Here is a 14,056-nt window from a genome sequence, read left to right on the forward strand (position 1 = left end):
CCAGCGGAAGAACAGCTCGAGGCCGAGTTGCGCAGTAAAGATTTTACTAGTAAATCTCACATTTTCCCCCTAATCCCCAAGGTCTTGAATTTGAAAACCGCTAACATACTGACTTCCACTCCATCTATACGTGCTCCCAAATTCTAAGATTCTTTGAAGTCTAATAAAGTTTGACCTTTGAAAAGTAAAACTTATGTCTGCCAGAGTATCACTGAAATTCAAAATGATTTCTTAAAATCATAAGTTTATAAGATACGTTCCATAAGTGTGACACTTGTCACACTTCCTGTACTTTACTGCGAGCTAGTTCGAGAACGACGAGATAATTGATTAGACACGGTTTTGCAACTCACCAAGCGTCGCTTTACGAGAATCTATGACGTTTCACTTACGTCACTTCAAGACAACCTCTCAGTAACCAGCAACAAACTTATAGAAAATATCTAATGAACTTATTTTAAAGCGAAATGAAGCGTTACCATTCTTTTATAAATACGCATCGTGACCAATTTGGTCAAAATATTCATAACTACCTTTTGGGAATAAAACATTCGCATTTATTGGTTTGTTTTTCTATAATGTTTGTTTACTTTAAAAATCGTTTTGCAAATACTCAATGACTTTTAAATGAACTCTTTGAATGAAAATGAATAGTGAGTGGTCAAATAGAGAGAAACATCCGATATGTGGAACGAAAGACGTTAGACATGACTTCAAAAAATAAAGACTTTAAACAATAAGTACTTTGGTGGATTGGTAACGTTGAAGCCCAATCTAACGTCTTTGCATTGAAAAGGGTCTATTAGTTGTTTATAAATATTAATTTTAAACAAAAACTAAAAGTTTTCTAGCATACTATCAGTTATAAAGTGAATTGAAACCATTTGCTCTTGAAAATTAAAATTAAAACTTGAACTAGTGTATAATAGCCCACATTCTGTCAAGCCCCACTTCCGAAAGAGGCCGAGAACTACACCACGCCATTATAAATTAATCATAGAAAAAAAGACTATTAAATGCGACTAAATTATAAACAAAAAATCGAGATCAGTGGAAGATCTCAACCTTATCTCCATTGCCTAAACTCCCATCCTTAATCTCTAGAAAAGAAATGTTTCAAATACCGTCTACTGACAAAAAAGAGATCTCGCCGAAATTACGTTAACACCCTTAAAGGAAATACAATTCGGAAACAGTCGACATCACTACATCAAACATAATGAAATGTATAATTATCTTCAATTGAAAATGACATAAAATTTGAAGTTAATAGCTTTTAAAGTAGATAATATTAATTTGTCTATGTTAATATTAAAGGGCAAGTCTCATTTAGAATAATCGTTTCGGTTTACCGAAAAATCTGCCAAGAAATAGGCAAGTAAGATTTATTTTAAACTCTCAAATGAAATGAGAATCAACATATCATTCAAATCTGTATCATAAATATGCACTGTCCCCTTATAGAAAAAAATCTCAGTGAAGAGCACCGGCTAAATTAAACAAAACAATGTAAAACTGTATGCAACTTTAAACAAATCTCGGCTGTTCATGGACTCTCACATTTTACGGTGTAGCAGTTCCAAGGCGAAGCTTGGCATATTTTTACATGTTAATTTTTTTTGGATGTACAGTCCCATCCACTGTAGACCATGTCGTTAGAAGGCATTATTTTCCCCAGCCATCGACTTATATACTTTGCGAGTTATCAGAGATTACAGTGGCGATTAAGCACGGTCATGTCATGAGCGGTACTCAACAGCGCTCCTTAGCGGATAATTCTCGCTGTTTTGTAAAACTTTTTGACCCTTAATAAATTTACATTTCTTGACCTTCATTTATGGGAAAAATTGGTTTAATTTTTGCCCCATATACACGTCATTTACGACAAGCATTTTCATTGGAGCTGCCTAAAGGCAATATCCACGCCTTTTTAGTGTCTGACATTTTCCATCGGTAGATCGCGCTCATAGCCTTAACAGAACAAGAAAAAGGTAAACTCGAAAATCCTATATAATCAAATCTCGTATGATTGTGAGACTTTCCCTTTAGAGAGAGATCGGTTTCGGCCTTGTGAGCCTAAAGGTCAAGCATACAAGGGAGGGAGTGTTGGAACTTCAATAAAGAGATTCCATAAAGCGATACACAAACACCGCGCCCATCGGACTTAGGTCCAAAAAATTCAGTGACCTGCATTATACGGCAATGGTTTTAATACGATTTGTAGACGATACGCTTTGCTGGCGGAAATACAAGATAGGGGGTTTGTCGGAATTTAGGGGAGGGCTAAGTTGTTAAAGGTACCGGAATTCTTTAAAAGGGATGGAGCTGAGACCAGCCAAGATCATTTTTGCGACAACCAGGTGGTCAGTTCTAAGTGATAGGTCTCGCAGAAAACTTTTGGATATATTGACATTTGGAGATAAACATTCAGGTGAGATTTAAATTTAACTCTTTGAGCACATGTTTTTTATGTTAATTGTCATTTCCAATTGACTTTTTTCTTGAGGGTTTGAAATTTACGATTCGTAAATTTTTGGTGAGAATTTTGCGTGGTTAAGTTGTAATTAAATTAACACTGAAGACCATAGTATTTTTCTTCATATGTACAACGTATATGGGCATTTTCAAAACTATTATTGGTAAATCCATATTTAGTTGATTCAGAAGTAGGAAATTGAAGTTCATGAGCCTTGAACTTAAGAATTTATTGAAGAGAAACACTATAATTGAGAAACCGTCCAGCAAAGTCTAAATTTTAGACTTTATTCTTTTTCTTTAGTCCAAAATTTTGAACGACTAAACGTAAAACACGAACTTATATTTAAACAGGTGCATGCCTTTATGGGTTGAAAAATATTACGCTAATGCACATTAAATTGCTTGGGTTGCTAGTGATCCTGTTGACTACTTTGATAGTTGAAAGTTGTTTATTATGTTTAGATTAGTAACCAAAAATAATTCACTTTAAAAACATTTCTTATTTTGACCATTGTGGGGGAAAATTGCGAAAAGCATTTTTTGTCTCATTTTTATGACGTTCACTTGAAAAGGTCACGCCAGATGTCACCTTTGGGGATTTACCGTTAACCCTTTTAAGTTTGTCTGAATCGGGCTTGTTAAAATTCCGTACCGATGTAAAATAGTAACCAGTCAAGGAGAAAATCATTTTATAATTTTCGAAGAGCTCCAGTGTTGGTGAAAAATCGTGCTTGAAAAGTGTCTGGTCAAGGATTAGAATGAGTAGGAGCTCTGAAGTATTTTTCCTTAACTACTCCACTTCTGCTAGCCTTTACTTCAGGTAACTTTACAATAATACCAAATGCCAGAAGCGGATAAGAGGCTTCTGCAAATGCTGAAAGTCCCCAACAATTGTTTATTTTTTGACGCCAAACTAATATCTACATCGCTTAGGACATACAATGTAGCTTAAATAAAATGTAAACATACAATTTTTGAGAGCATTTTATCAGTATTAATCAACGAAAAACACCGTTCTTGTCAGAGCAATTCATTCTCGCTTTTGTTAATAAATACTGTGGCGGGCCCTCAAAATATCCTGAGAATATATTTTTCGGGATAGTAACTTTAAAATGAATGCCTCTCGCTTTATCGAATCAGGGATAGATGTAATTTTAGAAGCAGGAATGAAGAACAGAGTAATCTGGGCGCGCGTCAAAGTCCCGGACCCCTTCCACGGGACGGAAGGGTATGAAAGAAGAGGCGGGTCATAGCGACAGAGGTAAAATAGAATTACGTATTTTCCGCCGTCCCTGTCATCAACGTCATTAAAACGTAGTTTAAGTGAGCCAATAAGATGATTTAAAGTTTTCGTTACGTGTTGGAGGGAGGATATCTATACTGGGCTATGGGTCGGACTGAAGTAAATACTAAACGTTCTCCATTCCGGCTTCTAAAATTTCATCTATCCCTGATCGAATTTAAAAATATTCGGGGTGAATTATTCAAAATTGACATTACTTCAAAGTAAAATAACTTCATAAACATTGTTTTTTACGATTTAAAACTCGTCATTTTGGTAATAGGTAAGCTATTACTGTACTATAAAAAACGTATTACAATTTACAATCTGAGTTTCGTTTCACTCATTTTCAATATTAGTGTACACTCAAAATGGGTGAGCTAATGTGAATGATAGTAGATCATAGCCCGAAACAGCTGTGAGAAATCAAAGCTCGTGAGAGGGGTGAAATAGTCGATGCGGAACCTCATATACAGGGTGTTTCTGAAAGGTCCATCAATAATGAAAGGGCGTGTTTATTGGGCCATTTTGAGTCGAAAATGTTCAATGGCATTTTTCCGTCCGGGCCACTGTTTTCAAGTTATGATTGGAGTAATTTACGGATGACCTCTTAAATTTAATTAAGAAATTTTAAGACAGCGCTAATTTAATGAAGGGGTCATCCCTAAAATATTCAAATCATAACTCGAAAACCGTGGCTCGGACGGCAAAATGTCATAGAACATTTTCGACTCAAAATGGCCCAATAAATACGCCCTTTCATTATTGATGGACTTTTCACAAACACCCTGTATAGTATATACAGAAACGTACTCCCAATACGAGCAGCCCAAGAAGCTGCGAACCGGCTAGACGATCGAGTTCCAATTTTCCAACCAAGTGAGCTCAAGGAATCACTGAAGCGAGAGACTGCCTACCTATCGGATTAAATACAACAATTCGAAGGGTCCACCATATAGCCCCCGGTCACCTTAACCTGACAAGAAAGGCACCCTTTAGTTAGGCCTAACCTAAATGTCGTGAAAAGCTACTAATCAGCGCTGATAAGACGAAGTAGTTCATCAGAAAGCAAGTACCTCGCCTTTTAATTATTAGAAAACCCCCAATAGCGGTTGAACGAGTAGAGGGACGGGCGTTTAAATCCAATTAAGAGTAATCCCCGTAAGGGGCCGCTGCTTACCTGTATTGGGATTCGTAGTTCGAACTACCATCTCGTGTCGGGGGTAAGGGAAGTGTTTTGAAAACGATTTAAATTTCTTCAATGATTCGGAATCATTTTCGCGGTTAGTTTGGTCACATTTGGGTGTCCCAATTCGCCCAACCAAGAATGGGGTTGGAGTAAGGGACACTAAGATAGGGTCTTTCTTAGGAGTCGAGACTTTTCTCTCCATGTTAGCCGAGAATATATAAGAAATCAAAAGACCAGTTATATTTGAAGCTAATTTATTATCGCTTTTATTTCTTCAAGTATAAATTTGGTGTGTATAAGTCTATTTCTAAAGTGAAAAAGAATGCGTACTCATAACGTACGCTACAAAAATGTATATATTTTCCAAGGAACAAATACAACTAAAATCTGTTTATTCTGGGAACAAAAATGGGAGGAAGTGACGTAGGCGAAACGTCATAGATTCCCGTAAAGTCACGCCTGGTGAGGCGCTATCAAAGGCTTAGTACAGACTAAATAGGATGAGGAACTGCATAATCGTGTATAATCAATTCTCGCGTCGTTCTAGAACTAGCTTTCAGCAAGTCTCTATAGCATCACGAAGTATAGGAAGTGTCATACTTATGCAACATATCTTACAAACTTATGCCTATACTTAACTATTAGCATAAGCATATCAAACCACCCGGGTGGTTTGATATGCTTATGCTATTAGCTTTACTGTTCTTGCTTATATCTAATGGGGTACCTCTGGAGGTTTTCTTCTGCGAATACGAAGTGTAGCGTAGACCATACGTTTATAAGATATGTTCAATAAGTATGACACTAAGTATACTTTGATAGGCTAGAGACATTCTGAGAGCTAGTTCGAGCACGACGCGAGAATTGACTACACGCGGTTTCGCAGTTAATCTTTCTATATAGGCTGTACCGACCCTTTAACAGCGCCTCACCTGGCTTCGCTTTAAAAGTATCTATGACGTTCCACCAACGTCACTTCATGACAATTTCTCATTAACCAGTGACAAACTTATGAAAAGTATCTTAGGAACTTTTGCTTAGACAGAATGACTGCACTGTCCGCACGGAATCAAATATATAAGAGTAAAGATTTTTAAGATAATTTGATATGCTCTAACGGATCTAATACTTAGAAAAAGCAACTTTATTTAAATAACCTATGAACTGTAATAAAACGTAAAAGCACTGCTTATTAGTTTTAAAACACCTTACTATTAGACAATTTATTTTTTCTCGATCCGTCAGCACAATTCAGCGAATCATTATAGCTTTCGTCATCTGTACGCGCAAAATTCTACAAACTGAAGGAACAGTAAATATTCTAAAACATCTTCAAATACCCGCATAGGATTTCCATGCCATGTCCTATTTAGCGAATGGACTTAGTATTTTAAACTTTTTTGTCAGATAGGCTTAGCACTTTTCTAGCCAAAACAGAATTCTTGCTTACGAAGCTCGTAATTTTCGCCAACATTTTAAGAAAATTTTAAGAAATCTGTAATAATAGTAGTAGGAAAAACATTATAGCCAATTCCATACCGAAAACCCCAGCAGTTTCGAGAAACTGCATAATAATTGGGAAACCCTTCATATTACAACAATACTTCTTTTCGCATGAAAGATTTGCATTTTTGAGATTGAAATCGTAAAACTAATCAATGAACTTTGCGTATAAGATTATGGTACTTTTATTTTGCTTTTAGAAAATGCATCTCACAGTTTTTGAGCCAAAGCGCAGAAACTTCCTTTGCAATCACTCTTTTCATTATAAGCAGCTACCTGTTTCACGCGTGAGTGAACAATAACTTCAAATTCCAACACCTTGAATCCCCCTTCTTCTAGCGCTTTTTTCACCATATCCTCTGATAATGTTATATTGGGGAATGTGATACCATTGACTACATAGAAACTGCACCCCAAATATCCCTTTAGGATCAAATAGCCCTCGGCTCGAATGAGAGTGGCCATATTCTTAACCCCTCTGACGTAAGACTGGAAAGTATCGCAGGCACTTTCCAAACACGCTGCGCTAAATGCAACGTCAAAAGGTTGGTCAAATTCAGCAACTGATTGAGGTTCCAGTATATTTATTTGGATAACGTCTGGACTTTTAGATTTGATTCTGTTTTGAATTTCGATTCCACCTTTAACAGGATCCCTTTGAATTTTTATACGTTAGTTTTGTATTAGCTTGTTATTATCATAAGTTCAAAAGATATGTTCCATAAGTTATTTACTGGTTACTAAGAGCTTGTCATGAAGTGACGTAGGTGAAACGTCATAGATTCTCGCAAAGCGAAGCCTGGTGTGGCACTGCCAAATTCTTAGTACAGACTGAATAGATGGACTGCATAACCGAGTGTAGCAGAAGTAAATAGATTATAAACAAGAAGTTAATATGTCCCCGGCATGGGTGCGTTATGAAAGTTGAGATTCCCGCTCCTATTCCGCGGCAGCGCACAAATGGCGTAGCACCTAGCGAACCACTTGACATGTACCTAACGTATCTAGTGTCGCGCCGCTCAGACAAAGTAGTGCGGGTTGTTGAAGGTTTAATCGACGCGCATGCGTTCGAAAGGTAATTTCAATCAGCTGTCTGCTGTGAGACTGTAACAGTATAGCCTAGGCCTAGTACAAAATCTGTGAAGACTACATGTGATTGCCTATGAATGTGATAAAATAGTAATATGAAAAACGGATAAGGAATATGATTATGACGAATTCGTGAAACAAAAAGATGAACGTAAACAATACTACAATGTTGGGAGAGCCAAGGACGTTTGAAAACTTTTGTTTGCAACATGATGGAAGAGTATGCGGTATTATTCGTAGGTTTCAGATAAAAATTGCACTGGGTCGATACCGAAGGTGAAACTAAAATCGCTTTTTACGCGGCATTGTGAAACTAATTACAGTTTTAGACTTTAGTATTTTACTATAATTTACCATAATTCAGCAATTACCCGCACTACTACGGCGCCATTTTCCATCACGTAAGCGCGGCTACCAATGATATTGCCCTAAATTTACTCCCATGATGCTCAGTAATTTGTACTGCTTTCCAATATCTCTTGTCGCTTCTATGACGTCATGCGAACATCCTATTGGTTACAAGCAAGCCACGTGATACTCGATACTCATTTTACATAGCATGCAGGCGGGAAGGTATGATTGACTTAAAGCTATTAACTTTTTGATGTCTATTTACTTTTGAGTGTAGTCAATTCTCGCGTCTTTCTCGAACTATACCTCTCAATATGTCTCTAGCATTACGAAGTATTGGTAGTTTCATACTTATGGAAAATATGTTATAAACTTATGATGTTATAAATGACACGATACTTACTGAAAGCCTTCTAACTCGGCACAAAATTGAAACTTATTTTCAAGTGCATGGTCGGAGATTGTATCCTTCAACCACTCTTTTACAAATTTGATGTTTCTTGAACTAAAATCGGCGTAAACTAAAGTACCGCATATCTTACTGGCGGCGCTTAATCGATAGACAGTTGGTCCACAACCAATATCGATGCATCGATCAATGGGGCCCTTTAGGCTTCCTGGGTATAGCGAAACTAATTTGTAATTTTTCAGACAAACTTTTTGACATGTTGACTTACCTTGAGTAAAATAATTATGTAGTTTTCTAAGCGACAGTTCTTCCACTGGGTGCATATCGGTGTAAAATTGATTTAGGTAAAATTTGGAATCAAATGCTGTATCATAGTGTTCCCTAACAGTATCATACGAGGATCCTTGGAGATTGATTTCTTCGGTCATTTTTAAGCTTGGTTTTGAGTAAACTGGGGAAATTCAAAGTACTGCAGTTTATCAAACAATATAAAATATGTATAATTTTCGTAATCTGAAACTGCGTTGGCAAATCAATTTATTATCTTTTGTTAAAAAAACCATTAACTAAAAAAACTATAATTTTAATATTCTAGCCATGAATATTTTCCAGCGCTATCGCTGACGACAATTTAGAATTAACTAAACTTGATGTATCTGGGCAAATAATATATTGCTCTACTTAAAAACAGATGAGCATACAATTAAAATGAATATTGCGACCTTAATCGTGTGGAACCACCTTGTGAATCACCTGGTTTAGGAAATTACATTAGTTATTTCAGCTTTCTCGTGTTTTAGGAAGCGGTATCTAATAAAATGGGCGGCTAAACTACCGAAAAACGTTAAACACGTGTTAAAAATAATTAACGCTATTTATAAGCAAACATATGATGTAGGTTTAAACATAATTTACTCACTTAAACATTTAGCGAGAATTAAATAGGTAACGTTTTATTAATAATAGGCATTTTTTAATTTAAATTTTTAAAATTAAAATTATTAAAACTGATAGTAATATCATTTTAAAACATTTTAAATCTTGAGAGTCGCTTGTGACTTTTTTACGCACAATAAACTACCATTCATTCATTTTAAACTTTCATAATAAAGAAGTAATAATAAACAAGTTGGGAAACCAAAATAAACCTCTCCGAGTCGAGACGTAATTAAGAGGTTTTTCTTAAATAATTAAATAAATATAATTGATATTAATTATTTTAGTTGTCATTAATTTACCTTAATTCTAGTTAAATCGTTTTAAGAAACTTTACTCCTAAAATCATTTTAAACATAGCTATTGTTGACGTTTGAATTCAAGCGTATGCCTATTTAAAATATTTTGGAAATTTAGGGTATATATAGCGATTGTTTCACAATAAACGATAAGAAGACCTGCAATTGCGGGAACCTTTATTGGAAGCCCTGACATTGGGAGGCTAGACATTTCTCATAACACTATAACTTAGAAACGTATTTCACCAAATGTCATAACCTCAACCTAGGAACGATCTTCAGCAACTGCTAAACCCACGAATAACTAATAGCGTTTTCCTTTGGGTCCTCGCGGAGCGCTCCCAAGGAGCAATAAAAATGGTAGTAGTAGTTTCCAGCTTCGTTAAAGGCTGTTTTTGAAGAATAGGATCTCCTAGTTTTATTCCTCCATGGGAGCACTCCGCGAGGACCCAAAGGAAAACTCTATAATTTCACCAACTGCCATAACCTCAACAAATAGATTTCAACAACCACAACTAATTCCAGAAACTGACGAAACCTTTTAAACTAATTTTACTAACTACACTATCTTTGAGTAAATAATAGTCTGTCAAACGAAAGAAGAGCCCTGAGAAATTTGTTCAAATTGGTGTCGCCACCATCGACCCCATAGTACTTTATCAACTTGTTTTGTTTTGTCAATAGTCGTCTGTAATATAGTCTGCTATTATGTCATTAAAATATATTGCAATGCTAGTTCAACAAAGATAAAACTGGTGTCTTGTGGTTAATTTTGTTTTATATTCTTTAATACTCGATGATCGTAAAAAACCATGAAACATAAACATATTAAATATATATTGCAAAATGTATTGGTTCTATGGCGATTAAGCCTATCTGTTTATAGCAGACTATATTACAGCCGACTATTGACAAAACAAAACAAGTTGATAAAGTACTGTGGGGTCGATGGTGGCGACATTAATTTGGACGAATTTCTCAGGGCTCTTCTTTCGTTTGACAGACTTTTATAGGCTATACTTATTTTTAAATGAGTTTTTAATTCGAAAGCTCAATATTTGTAATGTGATAGAAAAAATTAGTCATCAGTAAAATCTGAATGTTCCTTATAAAATTTGGATTTAAAATCTAATTATATGCGAAATATTTATAGCTTTAATTGTTCTTTATTTAGGAACAAAGGCGTAATATCTTGAAAAAATGCCGGAGGAATTCAAAAGGATCGTACGCTACTTAATACTATTTTTCATTATAATGGCAACATTCCCTACAACAGATGCGGTTAAAAACACGGAGGACTTACTTTCAAGCAAAGGTTTGACCCTTCTGAAACTCTCTTAATTAAACCAACGTAAAATTAATTAGGCTCTATTTAAATACCAAACATTAGCTTCACCATCGAACAGCAAGGACAGTGATAGTTTCTTTCAACGGGGTCTTTCACACCAACGTCTAACCAAAGACATCATACAAACCATCGGACGTGGTCTACTTGACCCTGGAGTCATCTCATTTTTAGGGCCTTTGTTAATGGCCGGTTTAGTAGCCCTGCCTTTCCTGGCACCTTCGGCCATCATTCCTTTAGCCGGACTTATGTCTTCAGTCAGGGGTCGAAGGAGGAGGGATCTCGAGGAGTCCATTGGGGAGTTTGTGGTCAAGGAGTTGCCTGATATCATCAACAGAGTCATCAGTAAGAATCAGATGGGTAAAAAGGGAGGCACTAAACCCATCACACTGGACGACATTCAGCGGAAATTGGAGGACGTCATTCAAAATAAAGACGCACGGGTATTTAAATTTTTTCTGATTGAACGGACTCCTAACCACCCTGAATTTTGATATCATACTATTTGAATGGACATGAAAAATATTAATTATTTCCAACTCGTACCATGTTAGCTTTAATAATGTTTCCCACAGTTCATATCAAACAGTTCAGTTATTTGTCGGTTTAGTTTGCTAAGTATACTGATTTGATTTTCAGTTCAGATTCATTTTATAGTTTCTAACTGATCTGTTTTCAATTCGGTTAAAGGCCGACTTCCATTGAAAACAGTTCTAGCGAATTGAAAACCAAGCATCGAGACTAACAATGGAGCGACCGTGCCGATTTTTGAATCCCCGCTGGGGCAAAAGTTGGAAGGATTCTAGCTAACTGAAAGCCGTGCAATGTGGTTCTAGCGAACTGAAGATACAAAATAGATAATTTCCATCAGTGGAAAGCAAAAATTCGAGAGGAAATAAATTTAAAAGTATTTCTATTGTTCAACCCGCATTGCACGGCTTTCAGTTAGCGAGAACTCTTCCAACTTTTGACCCAGCGGGGCTTCGGAAATCGGCACGGTTGCTTCATTGTTAGTCTCGAAGCTCGGTTTTCAGTTCGGTAGAACCCTTTTCGCTGGAAGTCGGCCTTTAAGTTCTATGAACGAACTGAACCGAGTGAGAGTAAATTCTAAATAGAAGTTCAGACTTCAGAGCAGGGCCTGAAATAACAAAAATTTCTTATTGGACATGTGCCCAGTGACCGCCCTTTGACTAGAAAATTTATAGGATATTGTCCACTGAACTGTGCAAAAATAGTGTCGCATCTTCATATAGTCAAGCTATCAAAGTTTCGGAACAAATTATTGGTCAAAATGTGCAGTGAACCCTTTTGTTTTTAAAAAAATTATGGGACATTTTAAAATGTTTTTGGACAATTTCCAGTGTCTTGTGCTTATTTCCGGCTGTGCAGGTCTTAGAGAAAGATGGTCAGCGGTGCAGGTCTTAGAGAAAGATGATCAGGGGTGCACGTCTTAGAGAAAGATAATCAGGGGTGCAGGTCTTAGAGAAAGATGATCAGGGGTGCAGGAGTGTTATAGAGTCTTTTACTAGCTTTCAGTGTTTCGCGTCCGTATATTCTTGTAACAGCGAAGGAAACCATATCCAAGAGCAACGCCTTCTTTAATTTGTCTGATTGCGTAACAGTGTTAGTGTTCAATTTATTTTCGTGCTTTGGCTCAGTTCAGTTTTAGCAGAAGTAAGATGAGACTAGAAGTAAAGGGCTCTAGCATTGGTAGTAGATCCTGGCACTATAGTGAAAACATGGTCTAAAATGTTTCAAATATTGTGAATAGAATTTTATGTTAATAAATGACAAAGTGATCTGCAATAATATTGGGTTGGGCTAGCAAAGAACTTTATAATTGGAAATATTAGTTTGTTCATGATTTTAGATATTTAGTCTTGAGGCAAAATTTCCTCAGTAAGGAGGCAACAAGTACAACATTATGTAAATTGGTATTGAGAAAATTCTGCTGCATCTACTCTTCCGAATTCTATGTCGAATTATTTACAGCTTTAAAATTTAGTCATAGAGATATTTCCTAGATGTTTCACTACGCAGACTGGTCTTATAATATGTAGAAGAATCGATAAAAATCACGTGATTTTCCACTTCACCCTCCCTTTAGGAAGACTAGATGGTCAACCACCAGTCTCTCTTTTACCCCCAACTTTTGAATAGTTTTTATTGCCTTAAATGACTGATTGAAAATGTCAAACGCTCAAATTCATTTAACAGAGTAATTCTAACTCTCATTTCAGAAAAATGATTTTCTTGGTTCTGATCCTTTCTTCAAAGACAAACGGTTTTCCCAGACAACAAACATCATACGTCATTAGAAAGGGCACCTTAGTATCTTTTAAATTATAATTTACATCTCATCTTTTAGTCGAAATATTTATACGAACAAAGCATACATGTATTAATTACTGATTGGTGATCTTGACATTACAATTATATATTTTTATAATCATTAATATTTTATTTTTATCATAGATGTTGAACTTATGTGTATAATTTCTTGTAATCAAATTATGATGTATTTTTCTAGTCTGTGTTGTAGAATAAAAATATTTAAAAAACCATATAATTCTCTATGAAAAGTAAGGAAACCAAAATAATACCTCTCCGAGCCGATAGGAATGCTACCTACAAACTTTTACAGGGTGGATTCTTATTCTTCCACTGGACCTGGTGTTTGGTTTCGCGAAGACAATGCGAATTTTCCATCGGCCAGTAATGCATGTTATGACGATTCTCATTACCATCACGATGAAACGTGGCTTCGTCAGATAACAGAATTATAGATAGGTAGTGTGGTTGTTCATGAATACGTTCACGAAGAAACAAACAAAGATCAATGCGTTTTAAATTATCACCGTCGTGCAGTCCCTGGTGCTAATGTAGTTTGAACGGGTGATAGTGATAAGAGTGTCAAATCTTCAGAACTGTGTGATGGCTACAAGCAATTTCAGACGCCACAGCTCGACTACTTGTACTTGGGTTCTGATTAAGAGGAGCAAGTGCCGCCTCATGTTCCTGGCGTCCGTCCATGTTTCCAGCTATTCTATCAGTAAGCGGTTGACGTTCGCGTTTTCGAAACGAACCATCAGTCGTTAAATTTGTCAAGATCTTAGGAAAAAGATTCCGACTTGGTTGCTGTCTACCAGGATACTTATGCGCGTACTTTCGTTTA

The 14,056-nt window shown here is 36.2% G+C and overlaps 2 protein-coding genes across 2 annotated transcripts; one reads left to right on the forward strand and one right to left on the reverse strand.

The window, feature by feature from the left end:
* Positions 1-5,289: 5,289 nt before the first annotated feature.
* On the reverse strand, positions 5,290-8,747 carry LOC149703695 (nicotinamide N-methyltransferase-like). Its single transcript, XM_089865816.1, has 3 exons — positions 8,570-8,747; positions 8,296-8,509; positions 5,290-7,107 (listed from the first exon to the last, which is right to left on the reverse strand). The coding sequence occupies exons 1-3, from the start codon at positions 8,727-8,729 to the stop codon at positions 6,663-6,665; spliced, it is 819 nt and encodes a 272-aa protein (XP_089721942.1). The 5' UTR covers positions 8,730-8,747; the 3' UTR covers positions 5,290-6,662.
* Positions 8,748-10,714: 1,967 nt separating this feature from the next.
* LOC149703696 (uncharacterized) lies at positions 10,715-13,434 on the forward strand. The gene is made up of 3 exons (XM_089866951.1): positions 10,715-10,851; positions 10,927-11,324; positions 13,122-13,434. The coding sequence occupies exons 1-3, from the start codon at positions 10,737-10,739 to the stop codon at positions 13,197-13,199; spliced, it is 591 nt and encodes a 196-aa protein (XP_089723077.1). The 5' UTR covers positions 10,715-10,736; the 3' UTR covers positions 13,200-13,434.
* The last annotated feature ends 622 nt before the right edge of the window (positions 13,435-14,056 follow it).

This window comes from Phalangium opilio, unplaced genomic scaffold, assembly GCF_054372755.1.
Source record: "Phalangium opilio isolate 3A_F unplaced genomic scaffold, DU_Popi_V2 ptg000017l_1, whole genome shotgun sequence".
NCBI classification, from domain to species: Eukaryota; Metazoa; Arthropoda; class Arachnida; order Opiliones; family Phalangiidae; genus Phalangium; species Phalangium opilio.